The sequence below is a fragment of the Etheostoma spectabile genome, chromosome 20 (assembly GCF_008692095.1).
Source record: "Etheostoma spectabile isolate EspeVRDwgs_2016 chromosome 20, UIUC_Espe_1.0, whole genome shotgun sequence".
NCBI lineage: Eukaryota > Metazoa > Chordata > Actinopteri > Perciformes > Percidae > Etheostoma > Etheostoma spectabile.
The window spans coordinates 1,395,353-1,419,377 of record NC_045752.1 but is presented as its reverse complement, the minus strand read 5'-3'; the positions used below and the strand labels follow the sequence as shown (position 1 = coordinate 1,419,377).

General features: G+C 40.1%; 1 protein-coding gene across 1 annotated transcript in view; it reads right to left on the bottom strand.

Moving 5' to 3' along the window:
- Positions 1 to 17,088, bottom strand: part of frmd6 (FERM domain containing 6) — a 31,814-nt gene extending 14,726 nt beyond the window's left edge. The window contains exons 1-6 of the mRNA XM_032500847.1: positions 16,908 to 17,088; positions 5,315 to 5,628; positions 4,484 to 4,574; positions 2,348 to 2,427; positions 1,010 to 1,086; positions 681 to 867 (exon numbers count right to left, since the gene is read on the bottom strand). Of these exons, the coding sequence (XP_032356738.1) occupies positions 681 to 867; positions 1,010 to 1,086; positions 2,348 to 2,427; positions 4,484 to 4,574; positions 5,315 to 5,413 (534 nt within the window). The 5' untranslated portion in view covers positions 5,414 to 5,628; positions 16,908 to 17,088. The remainder of the gene's footprint in view (positions 1 to 680; positions 868 to 1,009; positions 1,087 to 2,347; positions 2,428 to 4,483; positions 4,575 to 5,314; positions 5,629 to 16,907) is intronic.
- Between the last annotated feature and the right edge of the window lie 6,937 nt (positions 17,089 to 24,025).

Genomic DNA, 24,025 nt, shown 5'->3' with positions numbered 1-24,025 from the left:
CAGCAGTTTATTTTAGATTTTTTTTCAGCTGAGACCTATTTAAGTCACTAATGTTTTACAAGGACATTGACTGTGAATGACTGGAATATCAGACAGACTTACCACAGAAGGATTTACCATGTCTATTAAAGCAATGTGTTTACTTTACTACTTACACCTAACACTACATTTAGGCATCTTGTGTATGCCGCACCAGAAAGCAATTTAAATATAGTACAACAGCCACATATGTCACATCCCTCGCTTTGGTTTCCTGCCCAAAATGCCAAGTTATCTTGGTTAATCTTCTCTGGAGGGAGGATTAGCTCTGTTTGCTTTGTTATATAAAATTGTAAATTAAATACCTTTTGTTTTGGACTGTTGGTCTGACAAATCAAGATATTTAAAGACTTGTATTCTGGGGTACTGTGATGGACACTTTTCTTACTATCTAACAGTAATTAATTAAGAAATAATCTGCAGATGAATTAAAGAATAATTCTTAGTTGCATCCTATGTCCAGTTTTGTTTTGATCAAGTGCAGGTGCAGAAGGACAGAAAAGAGCCAGATGTGGTTTGATATGAACAGAAGGGTAAAGGTTGCAGGATGATGGTCAATCATCATAAATGATCTCTTCTTCTCCGATAAGTTTGACATTTGAGGGCTCAGCCCACATATGGCACTTGTTGGACATACTCACCCATGGGGGAAAGTATGCTTCAGGGTCAAAGTACTTCCCGAAGTGCTTGTTACGTTTGAAGTTGCCCAGGTCAGCCTGCAGGGCGAAGGCTGCCAGGAGGAAGTAGGCCTCCTCTCTTTGGATACACTGTGAGAGCAGCACCTGTTTCCTCAAGTGCCAATAGTAGTAGTACCGGGCTGCCCGGTCACTTCAGGGCAGAAAAAAAACTAAATTAACCTGATTATAGTTCAACTGCTGATTAACTGAGTAACGTTAGAGCCGGTTATACAGGTATTTAATGTAATTTGTGACTATGAGTTGCATACAGTCAGCTGAGGAGCTTTACTTGCCTGATCAATCTCCCGTTCTCAACGTAATACTGAGCTCTGAAGTGAATGATCATGGGAGGCCCAAACTGGTCAATGCCCTGGAAAAGAAACAAGTGGAAATTTTGTTTATTCTCTAAAACACACTGATTTGAACATGTATATCAGCAGCTAGGACACTTTGTATGGCTGTGTCTCAAGCTGGAAAGAGCACACAGTTTAACTTAATTTCTCAGGTACAAGATATCGTGGTATAAGCAAACACAGCACACTTGGGTTATTAACTTGGGTGATCTGGCATCAGTTTATATCCCTGGATACCAAAGTTAAAAGAAACAACAATATCTCTAGTCGGTGTGTTCAGTTTCTTTAACCCTCTTCAGCTGTTAAAGGTAAAACAATCTGGGATCAAATTGCAAGAAGGCCGTATCACCACATAAACACAAATGACTGCTCTTTCACTACTCAGAATAATACAAGACATCTAAATCAGTAACAACTAAATTAAGTTATTTGTGTTTTCTGATGCTGTTTAGGGTTTGTTTACATCAGTTTTAAAGTAATGGTAAAACATTTTATGCTGAGTTGGATCGATACAAATCTCATTCCTATGAGTTAAATATGGAACAGGAGCCCTGAAGCAATTAGCCTAGCTTAACACTAACACTACAACCAATCACAGCAACACACGGGTTGACGTATCCAGAGCCCCATATGCTTAGCTACCAGCAATATCGGCAAAACAGCAAAAACGTCCTTCTTGCAGAAATCATTCGACGGACGTCTTGTGTTCCTTTTTTAGGTAAAAACCCAAGTCTAACTCGTTCACTGTAGCAGCCAAAACCGTTTCAATCAACTTCTGTTCATCTGTAGCCATCTTGCAATGTTTACTAATGACTTTGACAATTCACCGGCTGTCGTCATCTGTTTAGCTCGCCTCGGGCCCGCCTATATCAGATACACTGATGTGAATGGTGCCACATGGATACAAGTGCATAGTTTATGAGCAGCATTACTCGATGACAGAGTAGCAAATTCAAATTGTGCTCTTGCCAGAACTCTGGGTATCCAGGGTAATTTCTTGGTGAACAACTGCGATTGTTCGCCAACTGTTGCATCTCTTGTGAATAAGTAAAATAGTTCAAAATGTAGAACTATTTCTTCAATTTTTTTTCCCTAACAAAAAAATAAAACTCATATTCTCCAGCTACATAAATACACCTGCAATTGATGGTCAAAGTAGAGAACAGGTTAGGAGGGTCTATTAAATCCAGTTTTGTGACTTGGGCTGGTAAATTATGTGAACTTTTACGTACTCAATTTTGCCTAGTGCAGCTAAACTCTTCCAGCATCATTTCTCACCTTGCTGGCTTCTCTCTTCCATTCTTTGGGGCAGTACTTGGATAGCTTCTGATCCAGCTCCATATAGATGTGTTCATTATCTGTTAGAGAAGAAGAGAAGAGGCACAAGTTTAGCACTGAAACTCATACTTTGTTTCACCTGTGTGTGTGTGTGTGTGTGTGTGTGTGTGTGTGTGTGTGTGTGTGTGTGTGTGTGTGTGTGTGTGTGGTTGTACATGTGGATATCTAGATGCCTCTGTGTGTGTGTGTGTGTGTGTGTGTGTGTGTGTGTGTGTGTGTGTGTGTGTGGTTGTACATGTGGATATCTAGATGCCTCTGTGTGTGTGTGTGTGTGTGTGTGTGTGTGTGTGTGTGTGTGTGTGTGTGTGTGTTGTGTGTATGCACAGAGAAATCCCCCCTGAATGCGCCCCGTTCAAAGACTCAAGCCTCAGACCCATCCCATCAGACAGCCTCTGCACCTCAATTTGTACTTTGGTGTTGCTTCTCTTTTTTCTTCTTCACCTCACTCTGTCATGCATTAATCTGCTCCTGAAGTGACGCCTTCCATAAGCTGCAGGTCTGCTGATGTGACAACTCTGACAAGTAACGCAAAATAAATATAGAGTAGGAGCAGAGCCTCTGTGCCAGAAAGCTTATTGCTTATCAAATTTGTAGCTGATATAAAGACTAGAGGATCATGACTAAAGCTTAAATTTAGATTATGAATGAAACTATGATCTCCTAAATATTCTGATCCATGCTACAGCCTTGTTTTAGACATGTTGAAGGTGGTTTTTCAATTTTTTGGGGGACAATTTGAGATCTCCACCGCAGAGACTTCTGCCGCCATCCCGACACAATTGAGGTCAATGACATTTGGTTTGTGGTGCTTAAAGAATCCAAATATTACATTTGAAAAACTCAACAGCAATGTCTGTTTCCAAAAACAATATCTGGCTGCTCAGGCTTTTTCACAGCCCTCACATGAAAACCTTTCATTGAGAACTGTGTGGTTGTGCTTTACCAAAAAAGTAATTTGACCGATCCTTGAACTTTACCTTCAACTTCCTTGAAATTGTAACATGTCAGTGGCTGGAACCAGTGAAATGTTGCAGATTTTACTAAAGAAATCACTTTAACAATTAATTGGTTTTCAAAATATTTTTCTGACATGTATTTTCTGTCGACTGATTAATTGATTAGCTTTTAAGCCACTTAAACTGTCACAGAAATATACACTTCACACTTTCTTGCATTCATCAATATATTGTAAGGTAAATCCTCCAAACAACAAGCAAAGCAAGACATATTTGGACCCGTGTATGGTGTGGCAGCCGGCTGTGGACACTCTGGTCTGGAGGGACAGTGGGTGACACACAGTGAGTGGGTGGCCTATATGTTTGCCTTGGGGATTTCACGCTGTTCAGACAAGCACTTTAGGAATGTCCCACAATCAGACCCATTGGCTCCTGCTCAACTGCCCGGCGGGGCCATCATTGGCTCATCTGGAGGCCAGCTGTCTGAAAACACTGCTTTTACAACTTACTCTCCCTTTGCAGTTGTCTACAACTGTCACCCGCTGTCACCCACTGTCTGCCTCGCCATAGTGCAGACGCAGTGACTCACTCCCCATGTAAGACCCTCCCCATAAAAAAAAACAAAAAAAAACTTTAGTGCTGCTCCACAATGGGAGCCAGTCAGGACGAGGAGGCCCTGGTTCCTGGGAGTCCGCCATGACATGTAGGTGAGAGGTGCTACGTTTAGAGTAGATTCCTGTTTCTCAGACAAGTTATTAGGCTATGGAAAGTGACCGCCTGGATACGCTGTTTTAATGAGGCGCTCTCTTTCTCTTTATGTCTGCATTCACTTCACAATTTGCATGATGTAACCATGCAATTTAAATACTTTAAACTAAAGGTTGAGGCTTTGTCCACAACTGAATGGTCAGTCTCCACTAGTTTCAAAATGGAGATGAGAAGTGGAAGAAAACAAAGGCTGTTGTGTTGAGCCGATGATTCAACAAATTATAAAATAGGTTGATGGAGAACCGTGTACAGCATTCAACAAAAAAAACCAACAACTGGAAAAGCTCAAACAAAAAGGTAGGAAGGATTTGTTTGTTTCCCCCAAACAAATTCCTGAAATGAGAAGTCTTACTCTGAATAACACTGAGTCCAAACAGGTGACAGTCCTTCAGCCTGAGGAGGTCACACACCTGGATCAACAGTTCCTGGCACAAGGTCTTCACCTGACGAGGAGAGAAGAGGAGGGAGAGGTCCACTTTTAGATTTGTAAGATCGACTGCCAATATATTAATAACACAAACATAAATACTTACCCCACCGCTAACGTCTGGTATGCATATGCCATGAGCATATGCTCATGTTGTTACAAACCACCAAATGTATTTCAATTCAAGTAGGATCCCCGTTTTTGGCCACCATTGATGAAAAATGGCATATAGAGCCGTTATTATGGCTGCAACTAACGATTATTTTCAAAGTCGATTAATCTGTGAAACCTTTTCTCAATTAATCGATAAGTTGTTTGGTCTATAAAATGTCAAACCTTTTGAAAAATGTAGATCAGTGTTTCCCAAAGCCCAAGATGACGTGTTCAAATGTCTTGTTTTGTCCACAACTTAAAGATATTCAGTTGACTGCCACAGAGGAGAGAAAAAACTCAAAAATATTTACATGTTGTCAAACGGATTAATTGATTATAAAAATAGTTGATGATTCATTTAATAGTTCACTACTAACCGATTCATCTTTGCAGCTCTAGTAGTTTTTCTACTAATTATGAAGCTATAGCTAGCAGCCAGTTAGGTTAGCATAGCATAAAGACTGCTCTAACTCTCAGCAAAAAAAGCAAGTAAGTCAATTTCCCACAATGTTGAACTGTTCCTTTAACTATTCAATCACAGGAAAGGTGCTTTTCTCGTTTCTGGGAATAAAGTTTAACTAGAAAAATACTGTTTGTACTCACATTGACTATGACATTGAGCGTGTCATCATTTGGCAAAAAGACACAGACACATCGGCGGTCCTGCATGGCTTTGTTGTTGTGAAAGTTCAGTTTGTTCATCTTCGTGTGGCTCAGATAGGACAGGCCACTCCGCCTGCTACCGGGGCTCTGGGCCCTCGGACGACCCGCCTTCACCAACGCAGGCACCCACACCACCACCAGTCAGTATCCTCGCTTCAGCTGCAGCCCAGTGCCGACACACAAGCACCTATGGGCTCAGCAGGCCAAGCAGCACTCACAAGGCAGAACATGGGGACCCGAGCTGCAGTTGGCCACTGTGGAGACACATCAGAGAAGACAAAGAGTATGTAGATGTGGTCTGCAGAATTAGACACCAACAATGACTGCGTGGTTGACATTAAAATGTGTTTTCAAATGCAAATCTACTAAGGAATATATTCCCACTAAAAGAGTCTGACAAGATAGGATAAATACAAAACAGACAGACAAAAAAAGAAGGGCAGCATTCCTGTTTGTGTCCATTAATATGTGACATCATAACAGGGGAATGTCAGTTACTTCCGAGGAACATGTGAACATCTGTCTGGAGAGGAACTGATGAAATGTAACAAAGGAACTGATATCTATCACTTTTTCACATCAAAACCGGCTCTGAACGCTAAATTTAAGCCACTTCAACCAACCAGAAATATAACACTGCAAAACAAAAAAAAGGCAATGTATTACCATGCTTGACAGTTGGCAATACTTTTAAGATACTACTGCACCGGGGTTAAGATGTCAACTCTGTCTTACTTTCAGGGCTCTGGAGGACAAACAGCTCCACATTTTCCTCCAGGCATCATTTTTGTCAACTCATTCAGTAGTGCTAACGTGCTCTTGGCTATTTGACATGAATTCTTCACTGTCTGCAGGCAAGAGTCAGACGGCAGCTTTGTCTTTGGGAAATACAAGTATTTAAAAACAAACAACATTGCAGTGGTAGTGTTTTGAAAGAAATGCTTACTTATTATCAAAGGACAATGACAAAGTTTTACAGAAAGTGAAAGAAAATCTGCACACTGAATTTCAAGTTGCAATATTTTGAGAAAGTGTTTGGGAATTTGACTTTATCCTGCACCGGTAAAATATCCACACTTCTGTTTTATGACAGCAATGTGTTCCATTATTCCCTACCAACTATTCACCTCCACACACACACACACACAACACACCACACACACACACACACACACACACACACACACACACACACACACACACACACACACCCACACACACACACACACACACACACACACACACACACACACACCACACACACACACACACACACACACACACACACACACACACACACACACACAAAGATACAACACACCACCTTCAACATTAACAGTTGTCCTGTAAGCAGTGAGCAGCGAGAGGCTCACAGCATGAACTGAGCCTCAGGACGTGTGAAGCCTTTAGGAGGGTGTGAAAAGTCTCAGACCAGACAAAAGAATGTAAAAGAACAATCAATCCCGATTATCACTTCTTCCTGTTGAAAGTGACTCACAACATTACAGAGTGAAAAATCAGACAATTGAAGGCTTATTTACAGAATAGAAACGCAGAGGAGTTCAAGTCAGCGTTTGCAAACCATCATTTGCAGTTTCACTGCAGTCTCAGGCTTCCTCCTGCTATTCAAAGTGCAGACTTAAATCACACAGTTTGTTCTGCCTTTATAAACTGGGACAATAAACATAAAAGTGAAAAATCTGCATTCAAACCAGTAAATTGTTAATTTTACAAAGCAAGCAGCAGTGGAACCAACACCAAAACTACTGCTCTGTCTGATGCCAATAAACAACAGCTTTAACTGTAGACTGGGACCTCTGCTGCAAAGTCAGAAAGTGCTTTTTGCACTAAGTACCTATTCAATACGGCTGTTGTCCACGTATAACACTGCTTTGTTGCGGTGCAGACAGGCAGCATTGTGGGCATAGCAGACATAAATACACATACTGTTGACATACAGCATCAGTTCTCATTAACACTGGGCACTGGATGTGCAGTGTGGCGGGCAACCAGCCACTCAGCAAAGTCTGCTGATGAGCCAAGACTGGGATGGCTGCAGGCGCTGCTGCTGACCTTAAAAACACATCACTACTGCACAGCACACACATACAAACATGGACACATACTGTATATAGACAAAATAGAGATGCACACACACACAACACACACACACACAAAATGGATATGTTCCCGCTCTCTTGCCACGACCATGTCAGGTGCTACTACAGAACAGCTGGGTAATGGCAGCAGGGTTAATTAGAAGTGAGATCCACCTAATTGAATCACTTCCCTCCATCACTCGCTTCCCTCCCAAAGATCGAGAGTGATGCCAGTAAGCGAGGAGGGATATGTTATTTGCAGAATACATCTAGTTTAGAATTCTTTTGATGGTGTCAGACACATAAAAAGAAAGAATATGAGAAAAATTAGACCACATCCAACTAAAGCTGAATTTGGACTTGATGTGAGGGGTTAACTGCAATCCTACCATAGATACTCAAGGTGTAAGTTTTTAGTTACAGCATAGTTTAGATCAGCGTTAGATTTCACCTGCCGAGAGCCCCACTGCAACACTAGACGTCTGTACTGTATGTGATAGGCCGTAACATGCTTCCATCATTTTTTACACTTTGGACAGAGCCAGGCTGTCTGCTTTCTCAAGTTTCCAGTGTTTGTACAAAGCTGCTAGATTTGGCTTCATATTTACCGTACAGACAAAACACTGGTATCAATCTTCTCATCTAACTCTTGACAAGAAAGCAAATAGGTGTATTTCTTTTAAACAATTCCTTTGAACTTGCTTATTGTTTCCTTCTGTATTAATGCCTGTGTGGGTGATGATGGAGAGCAGAAATAACAGAAGTTTAACCAGCTGCGACTCAGCAAACTAACACACCTGTGTCTTACTTTACCAGATGATGGCTGTGCTACAAAATTTTGTTGTTTGAAAAGACAACGAAGAAGAAGAGATATAGTTGTTTTCTTAGCATTTAAGAAACAGTTGTCCTGGGTGTTTTTTTTTTGCAAGGATTTGAAAATCTGTGCATACGGAAGGTGGACATGTTCATACATCCAGCTTATTCTTCCTGTTGAAAAGTCAATGGCCCTTGAAGTCATTATCATATTGTATTTTCAGTCAGAAATATGATTCCTGACTTCCACAAACACGTCTTATTAACGTTTATTATATTGTCAAATGCTAACAGTGAACGCTGATGCCCATGTTGGTCTCTTGTAGAGACAGGGGTAAGTCAGACATAACTGAGTATAGTCATTACTAATGGGTTTAAAGGTCTATTGTGTCATGTCTGGTCTAAACATGAGACATCACCACAGAGGGAATGTCCACTAGGAAATTAAAGGGTGGATTCTCTTACACACTGTGTCAGGGAAGAGAGTGCTGGATAATGCTGGAAATTACTGCTGCTTTCCATCCCCCCTTTTGCTGATGTGCAAAGTGTAATGCAACACAAAAGTCCATCTAAAGCAACACACGCACAAAGCGCAGCCAACTGAGCTTCCTCCTGCCTTTTCAGTCCTCAAACAGTTGTTCTGTCAACGTGGCAAACCTCAGCGTCACCAAATCCCACACTGGGATACAGAGAAAGGGCCCCTTGTCACAACTACACTTCTCTCTTTCTCATTCTTTACCTCCTCCATTGACATCAACTATTGGATGGTGGAGCCAAATGAAAAATGTCCTCTGCTTGGAGATGAAGGAACTAAGGGAGGCTGTCATCACGCTGATTTAAGAATAGCCTCAAGTACAGCATGTCAAAGCTAGGAGAGAAAAGAATAGAGTACAGGGTGGATATGTACAGCAGAGAGAGAGAGAGAGAGAGAGAGAGAGAGAGAGAGAGAGAGAGAGAGAGAGAGAGAGAGAGAGCAGGAGGGAGGGAGATGGAGAGGGGCGGCGCTCAAAGCTTAGGCATGAAAAAAGAAAAAAATGCTGCAGTCAGGAGAATTCCTCACTAACATCTGCTTCTCATTCCAACAATGGCGGCCTTTGATTCCTGATGCACACAACAAGCAGCCTCGCCACCGTCTCCATGTGCCCACAAAGTGCATCCCCTGACAGCATCCTAAAACCTGGAGCAGCACACGTGCACTGTTATCCCCTGAACAGTGTTTGTTTTGTTTGGCTTCACCTGCTAGATAAGAGTCTAAGCGATTGGTCGATTAACAGAGAAAATAATCTGCAACTATTTTGATAACTGACTAGTTGTTTAAGCCATTTTGCAAGCAAAAATGCCAAACATTACTAGTCCAAGCTTCTTGTCTTTTGAAAATCTTTGGGCACCGGATTGTCAAAAAGAACAAGACATCTGAAGGCGTCATAGTGTACAGAAATTGTAATGAGCACTTTTATAGACCAAATGGCTCATTAAGAAAATATTCAGCAGATTAATTGATAAAGAAAATAATAGTTGCAAAGTAGTTACTTTTACTTATTGGCTTTTAACTCTAACCTAAGCATGAGCATAATAATTATAACATTTAATTGCCCCCCATTACAATTGTTCTATTTCTCTCTTCAATATCAAGCACTTTGGATCACTTGTTGGGTTGTGTTTAGAGCTGATTAACAACAATTAGTTGATCAACAGAAAATTAATCTTTAATTCATCTGTTTATAAAGTAAAAATGGTAAAGTAAAAACATTTGCCTATTCCAGCTTCTCAAACGTGAGTACTTGCTGCTTTTTGATCCCATGTGACAGAAACCTGATTAACTTTGGGTTTTGTATTTGTCACTTTAGCTCTGGGAAACTGGGCTTTTTGACATTTTCAGACAAATCTGTGAATTGATTAATCAATAGATTAATTGAAGAAGAAAGAAAAAAATCATTGAGTGAACTAAAAAACTAACCAAACAATTCTTCTTATTAATATTTTAATATTTTTAAATACAGTATAGGGAATTGCAAAAACTGTTTATCTCTGCAGAGATACCTAATGCCAACTAAACAACAACACCAGCATTTAAAACTCCCATCTTCAGATGTAAAGAATACCACAAAATAAAACCAAGTTATGGTTCTGTACTTACAGAATGAATGTTCATGCAGGAGCCAAAAATACTTTACAATGGGCTGGGTGTGTGCTGCAAAAGACAAAGCAAATCCTAATTGTATGCCACCAACCATATGGGAGGAAGTCTGGTTCATGGGCTGCAGATGCTGACACAAACTGCCCTGCTGAAATATTTAAAGGGCTTACTTTCAAAGGGCACAACTTTTATAAATAGTGCCAATGACTGGATCTGATAGGAATTTTTTTTTTCTCTCCCTCAATTTGCTGCCAAGAGATCTGTTTATTTAGCTGATGAGAAATGTTGCTGAGCTGACAAGTGCCTCTAAATCACATCGGTCACAAGATGGCATTAGCCTTCACAGGGAGACGTCCCTCCTCTTCTCTGCTTAACCTACTGATACAATAAAAGGAGGAGCTAAGTGTTCAAAAACAAACAGGAAAAGGCACGCTAGTGAGGCGACATGCTTGACCACCAAAACCAACATATTCTGGACCGTCTAAACATCTATTTTGGATTCTGGCTGGCTTGTCATGATGTCGGGAAGTGGCTGCCATTATGTACAGGAAGCATGCTCATATGTGTATTATACTTGGAAAATAAAGCTGTTCTGACTCTAATAATGTTGTCTTGTATTTGACTATCCCTGCTGTCAACAGACTACAGACGGCATAAACAAATAACTGTGACACTTGCTGATATAAATAGAAGCTGGAGGCATGTTTAGCTGCTCCTGCATAAATACCTGGATGCTCTGTGTGTGTGTTTTTAGCCTTTAATCTGAGAGGCAGAGGGAAAACACTTTGCACTATTTAAGACCTTGATTCCCATAAGATTGTCTATTTCCACTGAGCTAGCAGGGAGGATAAACAATACATTTCTGGCTCACAAACTAAAATTCTGATAACCTAAAGCAAATTGTACCTACTTATCTCAAGTTGATGAAGTCTAGGATCTGAATGGTAATTGCCCACAACACAGACCCAGTAAGTGTAATATTTATTTCATGCTGAGTTTAATCTATATGTTTGCTTATACAGATCCAATATCTAATAAGTAAATGCCTGCATCTCTTCCTTCATCAAATGCCATGCTCATTAACTGCTAAAGGGCAGGCCTGTACACAGCATGGCACTTTAAAGCTGTTATATAATACACAAAGAAAACTGGAGGAATTGGACGGTGGGTGGCCTCAGGCTAAAACACAACTAACAAAGTAAATACGGCAGGAATAGTTACCATACATTATCTGAATTCCCAGGAGAGGTGACCTCACTGGAAAGGGATTTTAAAGACATCACATCATTTAGCTTTTGATTTTCAACCATCCTTTGTCCAGAAATTACTCCGGATTAAGACGCTGGAACGCCTTCCTGCTTAATGAGTCATTCTCCTTCTTAATGGGGCTATAACTATAAAAAATGACAGCAAAAGTCTTACTCAACGGAGCCTTCAGTAACAAGTTTCAAAATGCCAACACACACCAGCAGCTTCTCAGCCAACTGTCCTAGTTGGGCCGTTTGAGACTCGTGGCACCAGCGTTCAGTGCAAAGAGATGTGATTTGGAAGGACAGACCACAGCTCATTGGTGGCAAAGGCTTCATAGACAGATAAAGGTAAAGATTAGAGGTTGGAATCCTGGAAATCTCACAATCTGATTTGGATTCTTGGTGACAAGATTCAATTCCTAATCAATTCTGGATAAAAATAAAATCATTTCCCGCTCAATAAGTGAAAAAGGGTGCCCTATTTTCAGGCTTTTGGCCTGGCTTTTACTCCAGTGCAAAACCAATAACTCATGTCTATAGTATGATGAAGTGCAATAGGAAACATTACAAGATAACTGGTTTTGATGAGATCACTGTCTCAAAAACAGAATAAACTGGAGAATAATGGAAGTATGTGTTTTTTTTTTTTTTTTTTACAAAAAGAAAATTTAGCAGCTGTTATTTTGAGACTAGTTACAGTCACCAGCCTGATTGGCAATACTGACCCTACTGACTACTGGCTAAATGTTATCGTGAGGGTATATGAAGCATTCTAAAAAAAACTTAACACAAATTTAAAATGATTAGGTTTTTAATCCAAATAGTTTCCAAATGCATGGCTTGTTGTTGAAGAAGAACCACTAAATGACTCTTGTGTTTTTTTTTCTGTCAAGATAATATTAACAAAAACCTTTTTTGAAATCTGTGAGTCAATAAAGAATCGCAAAAGACCCTGACTTTAATGTAAATCAACCTTTTCCTCACCCCATCCTTTAATATGTAAGGAATGGGCACCCAGATTGCTCAGTTGGTAGAGCGGGGCGCTCATATGTCAAGGTTTACTCCTCAATGCAGCGGGCCTGGGGTTTGACTCCGACCTGTGGCCCTTTGCTGCATGTCCTTCCCCCTCTCTGTCCCCCTTTCATGTCTTCAGCTGTCCTGTCAAAATAAATGCCTAAAAAATTATCTTCAAAAAAGAAATTATTTTTGTTAAAAAAGTAACAGCGAGCTCAAAAGCAAATCAAAAACACACCACACACACACAACACACACACCACACACCACACACACACACACACACACACACACACAAAACACACACAAACACACACACACACACACACACACACACACCTTAATTCACTGGCACAGCCAGACATGTTAGAACAGAGTCAGCAGTCGATCCCTTCCCTCCCCACCCAGCATTCAGGCTTGGACCGAGCATGACTAACCCCACAAACTAGCAATCGCAGTGCAACACACCACGGCGATGTCAACCCGACCATTACGTATGCTCGAAATAGAGCTGGCAGCCTTAAAGGAGAGGGTTAAACAATGAGCTGAAATTATAGCAAACCCCAACCAAACCCTGTTGTTTTCTTTCTTCAGTTTTGACCGATTAAAAGGGATGTTGCAGGTGATCTGCTGATCTGTTTCACGTGTGCAGCTGTTGAAACAGGATTGTCTGCTATTGTTTGCAGTGTCACACCTGAGGATAGCCAAAAGACACGCTCAGTCAGGAAAACGTCTTAACAGTGCAGGACGTTAACTGCAGCATTTCCTGATGTAGGGAAAAAAACTGTAAATATTTTAAACATGGCACTGTGTGTTCAACAACATACAGCTGCATGAATTAACCTCTCCTCTCCAGCCACAGCCTAAAAAAATGATCTCAATGGAAAGACAAAGTAAAGATTATGTAAGTCCATAATTTTGCGATTGTTCACCCAACGCCAAAACCTAAACAAGAATTTTGGAATTACAACTGTGATACTGAGGTATAAATATGCTGCAAGGAGCTATTCCTAAACTCTAGTATCTGTTGCTACTGACCCAGGACTGAACCTGGGTCTCAGTAACATGATACCTACACCCAATCCTACCAAAATCAACAAAATATCCTACAGGAAACACGGAGCTGAAGTAAGAAGCGTGCGAGATAAGCAGATAATATCCTCCTAGCTGGCAGGTTAAATCTCTCTGGTCCACTTCCTTGAAAGGACTCAAGCTTCGCTAAGAAGGCCAAGTGAACAAAGGAAAATAAAACACAATCCTAGGAAAGGGGAGAGAGGAAGACAAATGCAGGAAGAAGAACTGACCCATTTTCTTTCTTCTGTCCCCTTTGAGACCTGGATGTGAGAAGTCATGCAACATGTAAACAACCCTGTAGTTGCAGAAAACGCATGCAACACTGATGTTGGTGGTTTTCTGTAGAGACATTTCAGGATTCAAATGGATACAATTCCACACGTTTAAAAAAAATGCAAGGAAAATCTCAAAAACACATGGCCACGTCTCTGGTCTGTTTTTGCCAATTCTTTAAAAGCTGACTTTCCTAAATCAAGGTTGCATCCAAAAGTAGCTCCATGGACTAGATAATGTAGAGTGATATTTATGGAGAGCCCAGGGCACATGTATAACTTACACCAACAAGGACATTTGACTGCATACACATCCACATAACGGAGAAACAGTGGAGATAACACATGCAATCGGACGGTAAGAGATAGAGTTTCTTCTTCTTCTTTATGGCAATAACAGTAATTTTGTTCACCCCCGTTCCTGGGTTACATTGTTCTGATACTCAAAAAATGGTTCCTCTTACACCTTATCCTCTAGCAACAAGGCCAAAGGCAGATTGAGTGATGAACTCAGAAGATAGTGTTTTATAAACAAGCTTCTGATAACTGAATGAAAATTCCCTCCTAGCGTGAATCACGGTTCCCTGGAAGAATTTACATAGTGAGGAGACGATTATGTAAAAGTGTGTAACAGGTTATCTCCAATAACCTACGTATTGCACCACAGATGCTTTCATCTTCAGCTCAGGTACTGTGTCTTACAGTTTTTTGTATTCACTGTGTAGTTTTAGCATCAGAGTATGCAAGCCCTGGGGCTAAGGATTTAGTTGAGCTTTTGATGCTGAGTGTAATACTGAGGATAAATTCAGAAAATCTACAATCCAGCACTTACTGAAGCGTGTTTGTAACAAGTAATGTCATACGTTGTTTTATTAGTAAAACTACACTAAAGTGAAGGTTAAAAGCTCCAGAATAAGATAGCATAACATATCCGTTCCTCATATTAAGTTATAAGTGGGGGGATTGCCTTGTGCAATTATGGGTTCTCCCATCCCATCCCATCACACATTCCAACCGATTCCTCTGAATGAGTCACTGACACACACACCAACCATCTTTGTTAACACGTTTCCTTTCTGTTTCCTACTCAGGCAGCTTCCTGTCCAGCCAACACCTGCACCGTCTCTCTCCCATTCACTTTGTTTCAACACCGAGCCAGGACAGCATCGCAATCACAAAAACATGAGTTGTTTTTCTTCAGTTTCCCCCCACAGCTGGAGCAGAGACTTGGCCGGTCTTTCACACATAATGTATGCTGGGGAATGGGCCACACAAGGTTGATGATTAGGCTACCATGTGTACTGGATGAGTTTCAAGTGTTAGCAATCCTTACAGGGGTCTACCATGACTGACTGTGCTGGCCATTATTTTTGATTTCATTTGTAAATTTCAACAAACATTATTGTGCAACATATGCAGTGTGCACCGTGTTTTATATCACACTAACAACCTCTTAATGACATGGCTAAGGGCGTATGAGTTACAAGATAGTTAAAACAAGCACCCACAGGACACAAGTAAAGATAGTAAAGCATCCTCTTTGCTATAGGGCCTTTATTAAGTCCCTAATAGCTCCAGGGAGTCCTGAACAGCTGACCTCTAGCATTTCTGGAAACAGAGTGAAATTACTATGATAATGCAGAGCATGGGTCACTCAACCTATAGAAAGGTTTTAAGTTAAAGGTTTGTAGGAAAACGTGGGGATTTCCATTTCTTTTTTCCGGATTACTCTGGTCTAATATTAAACAGAGGGGGAATTGTTGACATTCCTAAGTACTAAGAAAACAACTTTGCAGTTTGTTCTGGAAAAAAGAAAAGAGGGAATTTACAACTCCAGACAGGATTGGTTAGCATGGGTTACATATCATGTCGTGCCATTACTGTTAAAGGTGAAGTGTGGATTTGTGGGGCATTGGTGGCATGGTAATGCCACAACAATAACAATGGAGGAATTTGTACTACGTTTCCCAAAGAATTCGTTACTTTACTATTAACATGATGCTTTCTTTACACGACATCTTCGCTTTTACATAAGGGCACCTGGTTGGTTTTCGGGCGAAGTCAGTACAAGAAGGGTAACGTTATGTGAAAAAGTAACGTTAACGGTACACGATAAAACAAGATAAAATAAGACAATCTAGTTTTGTTGGTCCCCAGAGGGAAAATTCAGGTGTTGCAGCAGCATAAGACAGTAATGAGTAGATAGATAAGTACAAAATGAAATATAGTCTAATAATTATAACAGGAAGGCCTATTTACAACAACTAAAAGAGTAAAAACTATGAACTATACAAGAGCAATTGAAGTCAAGTGAGTGACAAGTTAGAGTGGCAGTTCAAGGTAACGCTAAAGTGAAATGGTAGGTTATGATATGATTTATTGCAACGAGTCTAGCTAGCTAGATTAGAATATGAGTTATGCAAACAGCGTAGTATATGTGCAATGTAATAGTAGTAATAATATAATATTAATATTAAAAAAGTGGGCAAACAAAAATCTTCATTAAGCAACTATCCTATATTACCCGTTGAACGTGTCAAGTAAAGACAGTATGCCTCGACTAACAGTAATAACTTAACGTTAACGTCTCTCATATTTCATGGCAACGTTCCCTGTAAGATATCCTGGCAGCATCACCGTTGGTGAAGCAACTTAGCATATCTGTCCCAACTTTGCTTGGTGACGGCTTTAAAGACTTAGAAAATACTGCAACAAAGTGATACTTAAACAAAATTACATAAAGCGACTTCATTCTTTTGGAATTGCCGAAATGACGTCGCAATTGCTGCTAGCAAAACTCGCACCCGTTAAGATTCCCAGTGTGAAGGATTTAAAAACGGGATAAAAGCATCTCGACAGTAAAGCAAGACTCACCTTTTTAATGAGAAAACAAGATATTCCTTTAAAGTGTTAATCCGAACGGGTTAGTTCCGCGTTCTTACAAAAAAAAACAGAAGGAAAAGAAACCCACAGTTTGTAAAGACTTCAATAAGTTTCGGAGGGGAGCCGTAGTCCTCACCGTCTTCGTCTCGAGCCACATTCTGTCCCCGCTCGAGCTCTAACGAGCAGATAGGAATACATGTGGAGTTGGTGGAAGCGGGAAAGGGGGGGGGGGTAGATAAAATTCAATTTTGGATCAACGATACACAGACAAATTGTCCCCGGAATATCAGTAATGTTTTATTTTATATAAAATTCCCTCAGTAATATTCTAACCCTTATTAGTGTGTGTATGTTTATGCCCTCTAATCTCGAGAATTGCCTTTCACCCCCCTAATGTAATTCACCTTTGGTATCGCCCACGACTGCCTCTCATTCCATTCCTCCCTGCCGACTGTGTGTTCTGGACTGGAACTCTGCCGCATTAATTTTGGAAGTTGGCGTGGAGAATAGTAACGGCGTCGCCCGTGGGCCTATGTATTAAAAGCGCGCTCAAAAAAAGTTTTGTGATTTAGGGCGGTTTATTTTTACGTCCGGATCACCAACACTGCAGTTTTTTTTTTTTATGTGCCCTTCTGACCAGGACCATAATGAAAAATGTAGTAGGCTGTAATAAATATTTTCACAAGAATAAGGAAGGGATACCCCATTATAAAATATTCAATTATATGATATCATACGACATACAAAATCATAATGCATACCTTTCATAAGATGACTTTTAAACTAAATGAGAAATCAAATTTTAACTGCCTATAGCGTATATAAATATTGCCACAGGGTCAAATTAACTTTAATTCAAAAGTCATTAAAATGAAATAGCCTGAGAATAATCAGTGTCAATTAATATGCACTCTATCTTTACTATCATTCATTAGCTTATTTCAGAATTAGGTTTGCTGCCAAGTAAGCTTTTGCATACAAGGACTTTGCTTTTGTATATTGGTGCATATCAAGCAAGTAGTCTACTACACAAGTCAAAAAATCATGAATAGGAAACTGAAAAATGTACAAAAACCCATCAAAGATATGTAAATTCCAAAATGGTAAGAGTTGTGCAGTATTTGAGAAAAGAGACTGGAATGTGCAAATGTTCACAGTTTTGTAGCATATTACAACATCAAGGCTATTGAATCATGGATGGCCTAGAATAAACAAACATTAGAGAAGATTTATTTTGCAGACTTTTATGTTGTGGTGCTTTCTAACTTCTAATTAAAGCCTAAACCAGGGGAACTAGGAATGTGGGAAGCCAAGAGGATGCTAAAGCTCCGCCAACCTTACATAAGGAGGAAAAATGTAAGGCTCTGATTGGACACCAGCTGTGCCATGATAATAAATCTACACATACTCCATCTCCATGTTTATTAAGATAAATTCCTTGTATAGACTACTGGACCCTTATGTTTCTCCTAAAGCCCTGTCCTCCCCCTTCATAATGTCAGCCACTGGTTTTAAAGTGGGGAGCGACCCTCTTAGTTGACATGGTGACCTGTAATTAGTACACGGAGGCCCAGACTCTGTTCAAAACCGGCTTGTCAGAGAGAGAAATGAAGTGCCAAACATAAAAAGCGGCTCGGAAGTGTGCCTGGTCAAGCCAGGCTAAACCCCCTCTAGCCCAGATTCCACACGGCTTTGAAGTGACATCAGAAAGGGACCTGTGAACAACAAAGCCATAACCAGAGACCATTATCTTCAAAAAAAAAAAAAAAACTGCAGACCCCAAATTTGCAGTCCTTGGTTTAGACATAAAACTGATCAGGTTACTGTAATGTCTGAACCTGTGAAAAGAGTCAATTTGGTTTTGGTTAGGAGTGGCATACAGAATAATCTGTGACACCTGTTATCTCTGGCAGTACCTCTTCAATTATGCAACATTCAAAACACTTAAATTCATAATTAGGATTCCCCAAGCAGTTTTTTCTGCTCTCCCTCACTCTAGCCATCAGTTACTTGTGGACTGCTCTATAAAGACCCTTTGTCTTCTTAAACACAAACAAAAAAAACACAATCCAAAACCACTGCCACTCCAAATATGACATGTCTGACATGTTCCACGGCCTATGTCCTCTAAAACAACAGAGTGCTTCCAGTCTTTGTCTTGATTTGATTAGCTGTCTCTGGCAGGTGGTGGAGGTGCAGCGGGGAGCAGGTTGGGCTTTTGGTTGAGGCAGAATCTACTAAAGACTAATTGAAATAACTCCCTCTGTGTTTCTGTCTCCCCAGGGGGAGATGAGCTGCCCCCTCCCCTCCCCAGACTTCAGTCATCATGGAGAGTCCTTGCCATCAGCCCTTTTCATTGACTTAGTGTGACACATGAGGCTACTCCAACTCCCAAAGGAATGTAAAAACAAAACCTTTTATTTCTGTTTTGCTGCACTATAACACTTAACCTAAAACACAGACACCATTTTTAACCATCAACAGAAACTGAAACAACCAGGGCGAAAATAATACAGCAAGAATGTTGTACGTATTATTCAAAGAAACTTAGGTGATCAAGCACATAACGGTTCAACCATGCAGTGCATATGGTTTTAGTCAGCTGGACCTGGAAAACTAAAACTATATGGCCAAAAGTATGTGGACACCCGATCATTGCACCCACGTTTATGAACGTTTCATTGCCAATCCAAAGGCTATGACACCCTCCAGCGTTCTGGTTTGAGGTTTGCCACATGATTTTGGAACGTTACTGCTGCTCTTATTCAGCCGCAGGAGTGTTACTGTGGAATCCTTTACGCTGCCATCTCTTTAGTTCAAACTTAATTGTAGTGCAGTCAGAGTTATTGCATTTAGAAGGTGTTGTGGTGAAGTAATGCATTCCTTAGATTAATAAGAAACTTTATGTGATCTGCACACTACAACAATTGTGCATATTTTAACTGAACTTTTCGGCCCTTTAATGTAATTTAATTTTATCATATGCTTGTAAATTGCTGCTGTTTAAATCTGACAACAAGCATGTGTTTTTGAAACTCCTTGGAGCTCGGACATGAAATCTAGGAAGCCGTGCATTCAGTCAAAGTGCAGCACATGTTGTCTAATTGGTCATTGGTGCTCTGTTATGTAGGAATAAATACCATTATTAGAGAGTAATGTTGGATCAAGGGTGGTGGAAGTTTTGAGTGCCAGATCAAACAGTACTACAGTATCTGTAGGATTGCCGGTCATGTTTATTTAATGTAATTTTTATTTGAAATACTTTTTCAATGAGTTTGAATGTAGATCCATTCTGAGGCAATGAGGCAGATGGCTGGTAGGTTGCATTATATCCTTGATTTAATATTCTCACCCCTCAGGGAAATATCATGGAAATAGGGGAGGGGTATCTACTTGGAAGATAAATTACAAAGTGTTATGGTGAAAGGAAGACTACAAGGGGTACTCCAGAGTACAATTCTGTTGGAGAGCAATATTAAAACAGATCACTTAAAAGTTTTGAGAAGGAACTTTGTCATCTGGCAATATTCTAAGGAAAGTGCAGCTGTAATTCTGAAGCCCTGATGCGCTATAAAAGTTAGCTGAAGAACAGTACTGCAGAAGATCCCAGCAGGCTAGCAGATGGATGAGGGCATTGATCTAAATTATTGTACCACAGCCCTCTTCAGATACTGTCTGAGAATCCATTAATTGTGGCACCGTTAATGGCACAGTAAGCAGAAATACTGGAGCAGAGATTAGACAGCTTGTTATATTGCCAGCAACGGCCAAAGAATTTCCCCCATTTCGCTCTAGATCTTTGTGAACTAGATGTTCGTGCTTGTTGTTGATAAAATGGGATTCATCAACAGTGTTATTATTCCTCATTGTTTAGCCGACACAATTGCTGCTGTATTTGCTGACACAAAAGGGCCAAGCATTTGCTGCTAAAACATTCAAGTCATACTCACATCTGCACAGTCACCAGCTCGTTTCTCAATGCACAGGCAGAGAGAGAGAGATAGAGAGAGAGCGAGGAGAGAGAGAGAGGAAAATGTATAAACAAAGGAAGAAAGTGAGAGCGTAATGGACAGGGGGTGGAGGAGTGCAAGTCACCAGATGGTACAGTGAAGATAATACACAATGGTAACACTACACTGGCTTCATTCACTGTGCTTATGTAAGCCTATACCGTAATATATATACATATATATATATATATATATATATATATATATATATATATATACACATATAGCATTGTAGCACATGTAGCATTACGTTGGCATCACGGGCTTGGGACGTTGTCTGAAAAAACATCCCTTTAATACTCTTACATGCAAAATTTACAGTATTTTATTTATATGCCGGTAGAGTTTTTTTCCTTCAGTATTCCGTATTTACATTCAGTATTTGGCAGGTCAAAATGAAAGGATAGTTTTAGTTTATTACAATTTGGGTCTTATGTTTGTTGCTTATTCCACTATTTCTGTTGGTCATAATAATAATATTTCACTTGCCACCGTTAGATTTGTAAAAACAACACTCAAATAAAGTCCGTTGGGGCAAGAAACTCAATGGTCAAACATTCCAAAAAACGTATTCTTGAGTTATCTTTAGCTAGACAGGTCTAAGTGTTTTGACTTACCTTATCAGAGTTATCTGTACAGTAGTTACACAGTTATATCAGTACAGATTTTCTGTTTGTTGGCTGGTTTGGCCGTTTGGCAGTATGATTACGGACAAACCACTGGCTCGATTCTCATGAAACTTGGTGGAAGGGTGTAGCATGGGCCAATGAAGAACCCATTTCATTTAGGAGCAGATCCACATTCCAGGGCGGAAACACAAATTATTTTTCACTTTTGTTAACATTGCGAGATAGTGCGTTTGTGCTGTATTCACATGGTGTCGGAATAATCAGAAAAATGAGTTCTACGTGGGAAATTTCACACTGCAGTCTGCCATCTCTCAGTGCCCTTCTACTGTAGTTATAAATGAAACAGTCGAATAAGTTAAGCTTTTTGATTTTGCCATTTGTGGCACACATTTTCATAAATATTTGTTGGCTGAAAAAACTAAAATGAAAGTGCATATCAGAACTAGTCTTGGGCAGAACGGATTAACCTCTGTCACATTAGCATCTGCAACCCAGTGAGTATTTTCTCAGTGGGTTCTTTCGTTGGTCTTTCTAAAATGCTGAAACATGACACTGTTTTCTGTCCATAGTCTGAGCTCATAGGGGATCATCTCAAATCTTAACACATCAGGACAAAACAACCATTATTTTGTCAGCATCCAACCCACTGAAACCCAGACTAGTGTAATTTTTAAGTACTTTTTAAGTACTCTTTCATGCCTCGTACTCATAGCGTCACATGCTATTCTGCAGACTGTCATCACTGAGAATCATCTGGATGTTTTATCTCAACATGTGTGATGTGCCCTGAAGGACTATAAGTCGGTTACAGTATACATTGTGTTTTATGTTTGTGTTCTGAGCGCAGAAGCGTGTTGTTTTGTTTTGAAATGGCATCCATGTGGCTAATGTAGCAACACGGGGTCGTGCTAGGAGCTGTGAGTCAATGCGTGCAATTTACGTGCAAATTCTGGAGACATCTTTACTTACAAGTACTAGTCGCAGTGATGTTCTTGCACCACATTTCCCAGATACAATTGTGTGTGTACTTGAGGTCTAACAAATGTATGAATTCCCATCCTCATAAAACACTAAAAATGCAGCATACAGTGTTTACACTGATCTTTTCAAGCTAGCAGTCTTCTTCTTCACAGTCTTTTCAGGCACATTGCAAAGCATGTTGACGTGTTACTACCACCAATTACAAACGACAGCAGAAATGTGTACAGCATCGTCTCTCTGCTTGTGTATTTCTTGTGTTTGTGCACAATAAAATAAAACAGAGATCCACTCTTTAAAGAAAAAAGTGCCCCACAGTTCCGCCAATGGTCAAAAAACTCCACAAGGTACGTTTTCATTCTCAGATTTCACTTTCAAACAATCAAGCATTGATTGACACTTTATCAATCACAGCATCACAGTCATAAAGATCACCGATGTTCTAAATTATTAATTGCAGTACTGAATGCAGTTCTCAGAATAATAGTTATATGTGCTCTGTTCATGTGTGGCCTTTCAGACCACTAAAAGATCGGGACAGAGAGAATTGAACTGCGATGATAGATGGCTAATGGACAATCGTAAACAATTATTGATTTTTTTCTGTCTGTTAGTGTCGGTTCAACTTTGCAGGGATTTGCCAGAGCCAGAGATCAAGGACTCAGTGTAACGTGATGCTGGTCAGTAACAGCTGCTTTTTGTGCCTTTGAGCAAGGTTAGAGAAGGAATGGATGGATTTGTGGCTTTCCTCTAGCTAAATTCAAGCTGGGTTCAACAGAGGCTCTGTCCTTTACAGTATAACAACCAGATTTCCTCTTCTGCTTGGGCTGAAAATAAATGTCTTCCACGCCAATGTGAGTCCTTGCAGCATGTCGTTATTGTTAATATGGGTCACACTCTATCTAAGAGTGTTAATAGGTAGTAATTAGTATCAAAATAGATCAAAACTAGAAACAATGTGGTCTTAATTCAACAGTAAATGAACACAGTTGTACTCTAAATAGACACCATACACCTAAATTATGCTGTAACTAGAAAGCGCATGTATTGCTGAATTAAACCTCAAATATACTATACTTAGACACTGTTATATCAAATAACACACTAACTAGAAACCAAATATCAGGCAGATTCATACTTTCATACTATTTCATACTTTTAGTGACATTTGTTGCTTATTATTATTAATGTAATGCCAATTTCAAACCACATCAAGTCACCTACGGTTTCTGTTTCACACAGTCCCTCATAGCCTGGATGCTCTCTGGAGTCCTGTGGAGTTTGTAGGTGGTTAGCCTTCATAGCCTTATTATGTCAATAAATATCAGAACATTTAATGCCATCTCCCTATTGGACCACAGTAACATAGCTGTAGAAGCTGCCAGGACATTGCGTCTTTATTTCCCAGTTACATTCTTATAAATGGGTAATTAGCAACACCTTAGAACAGAACTGTACCGTAATCTAGAGTGAGATCCATTGTTAGGAACAG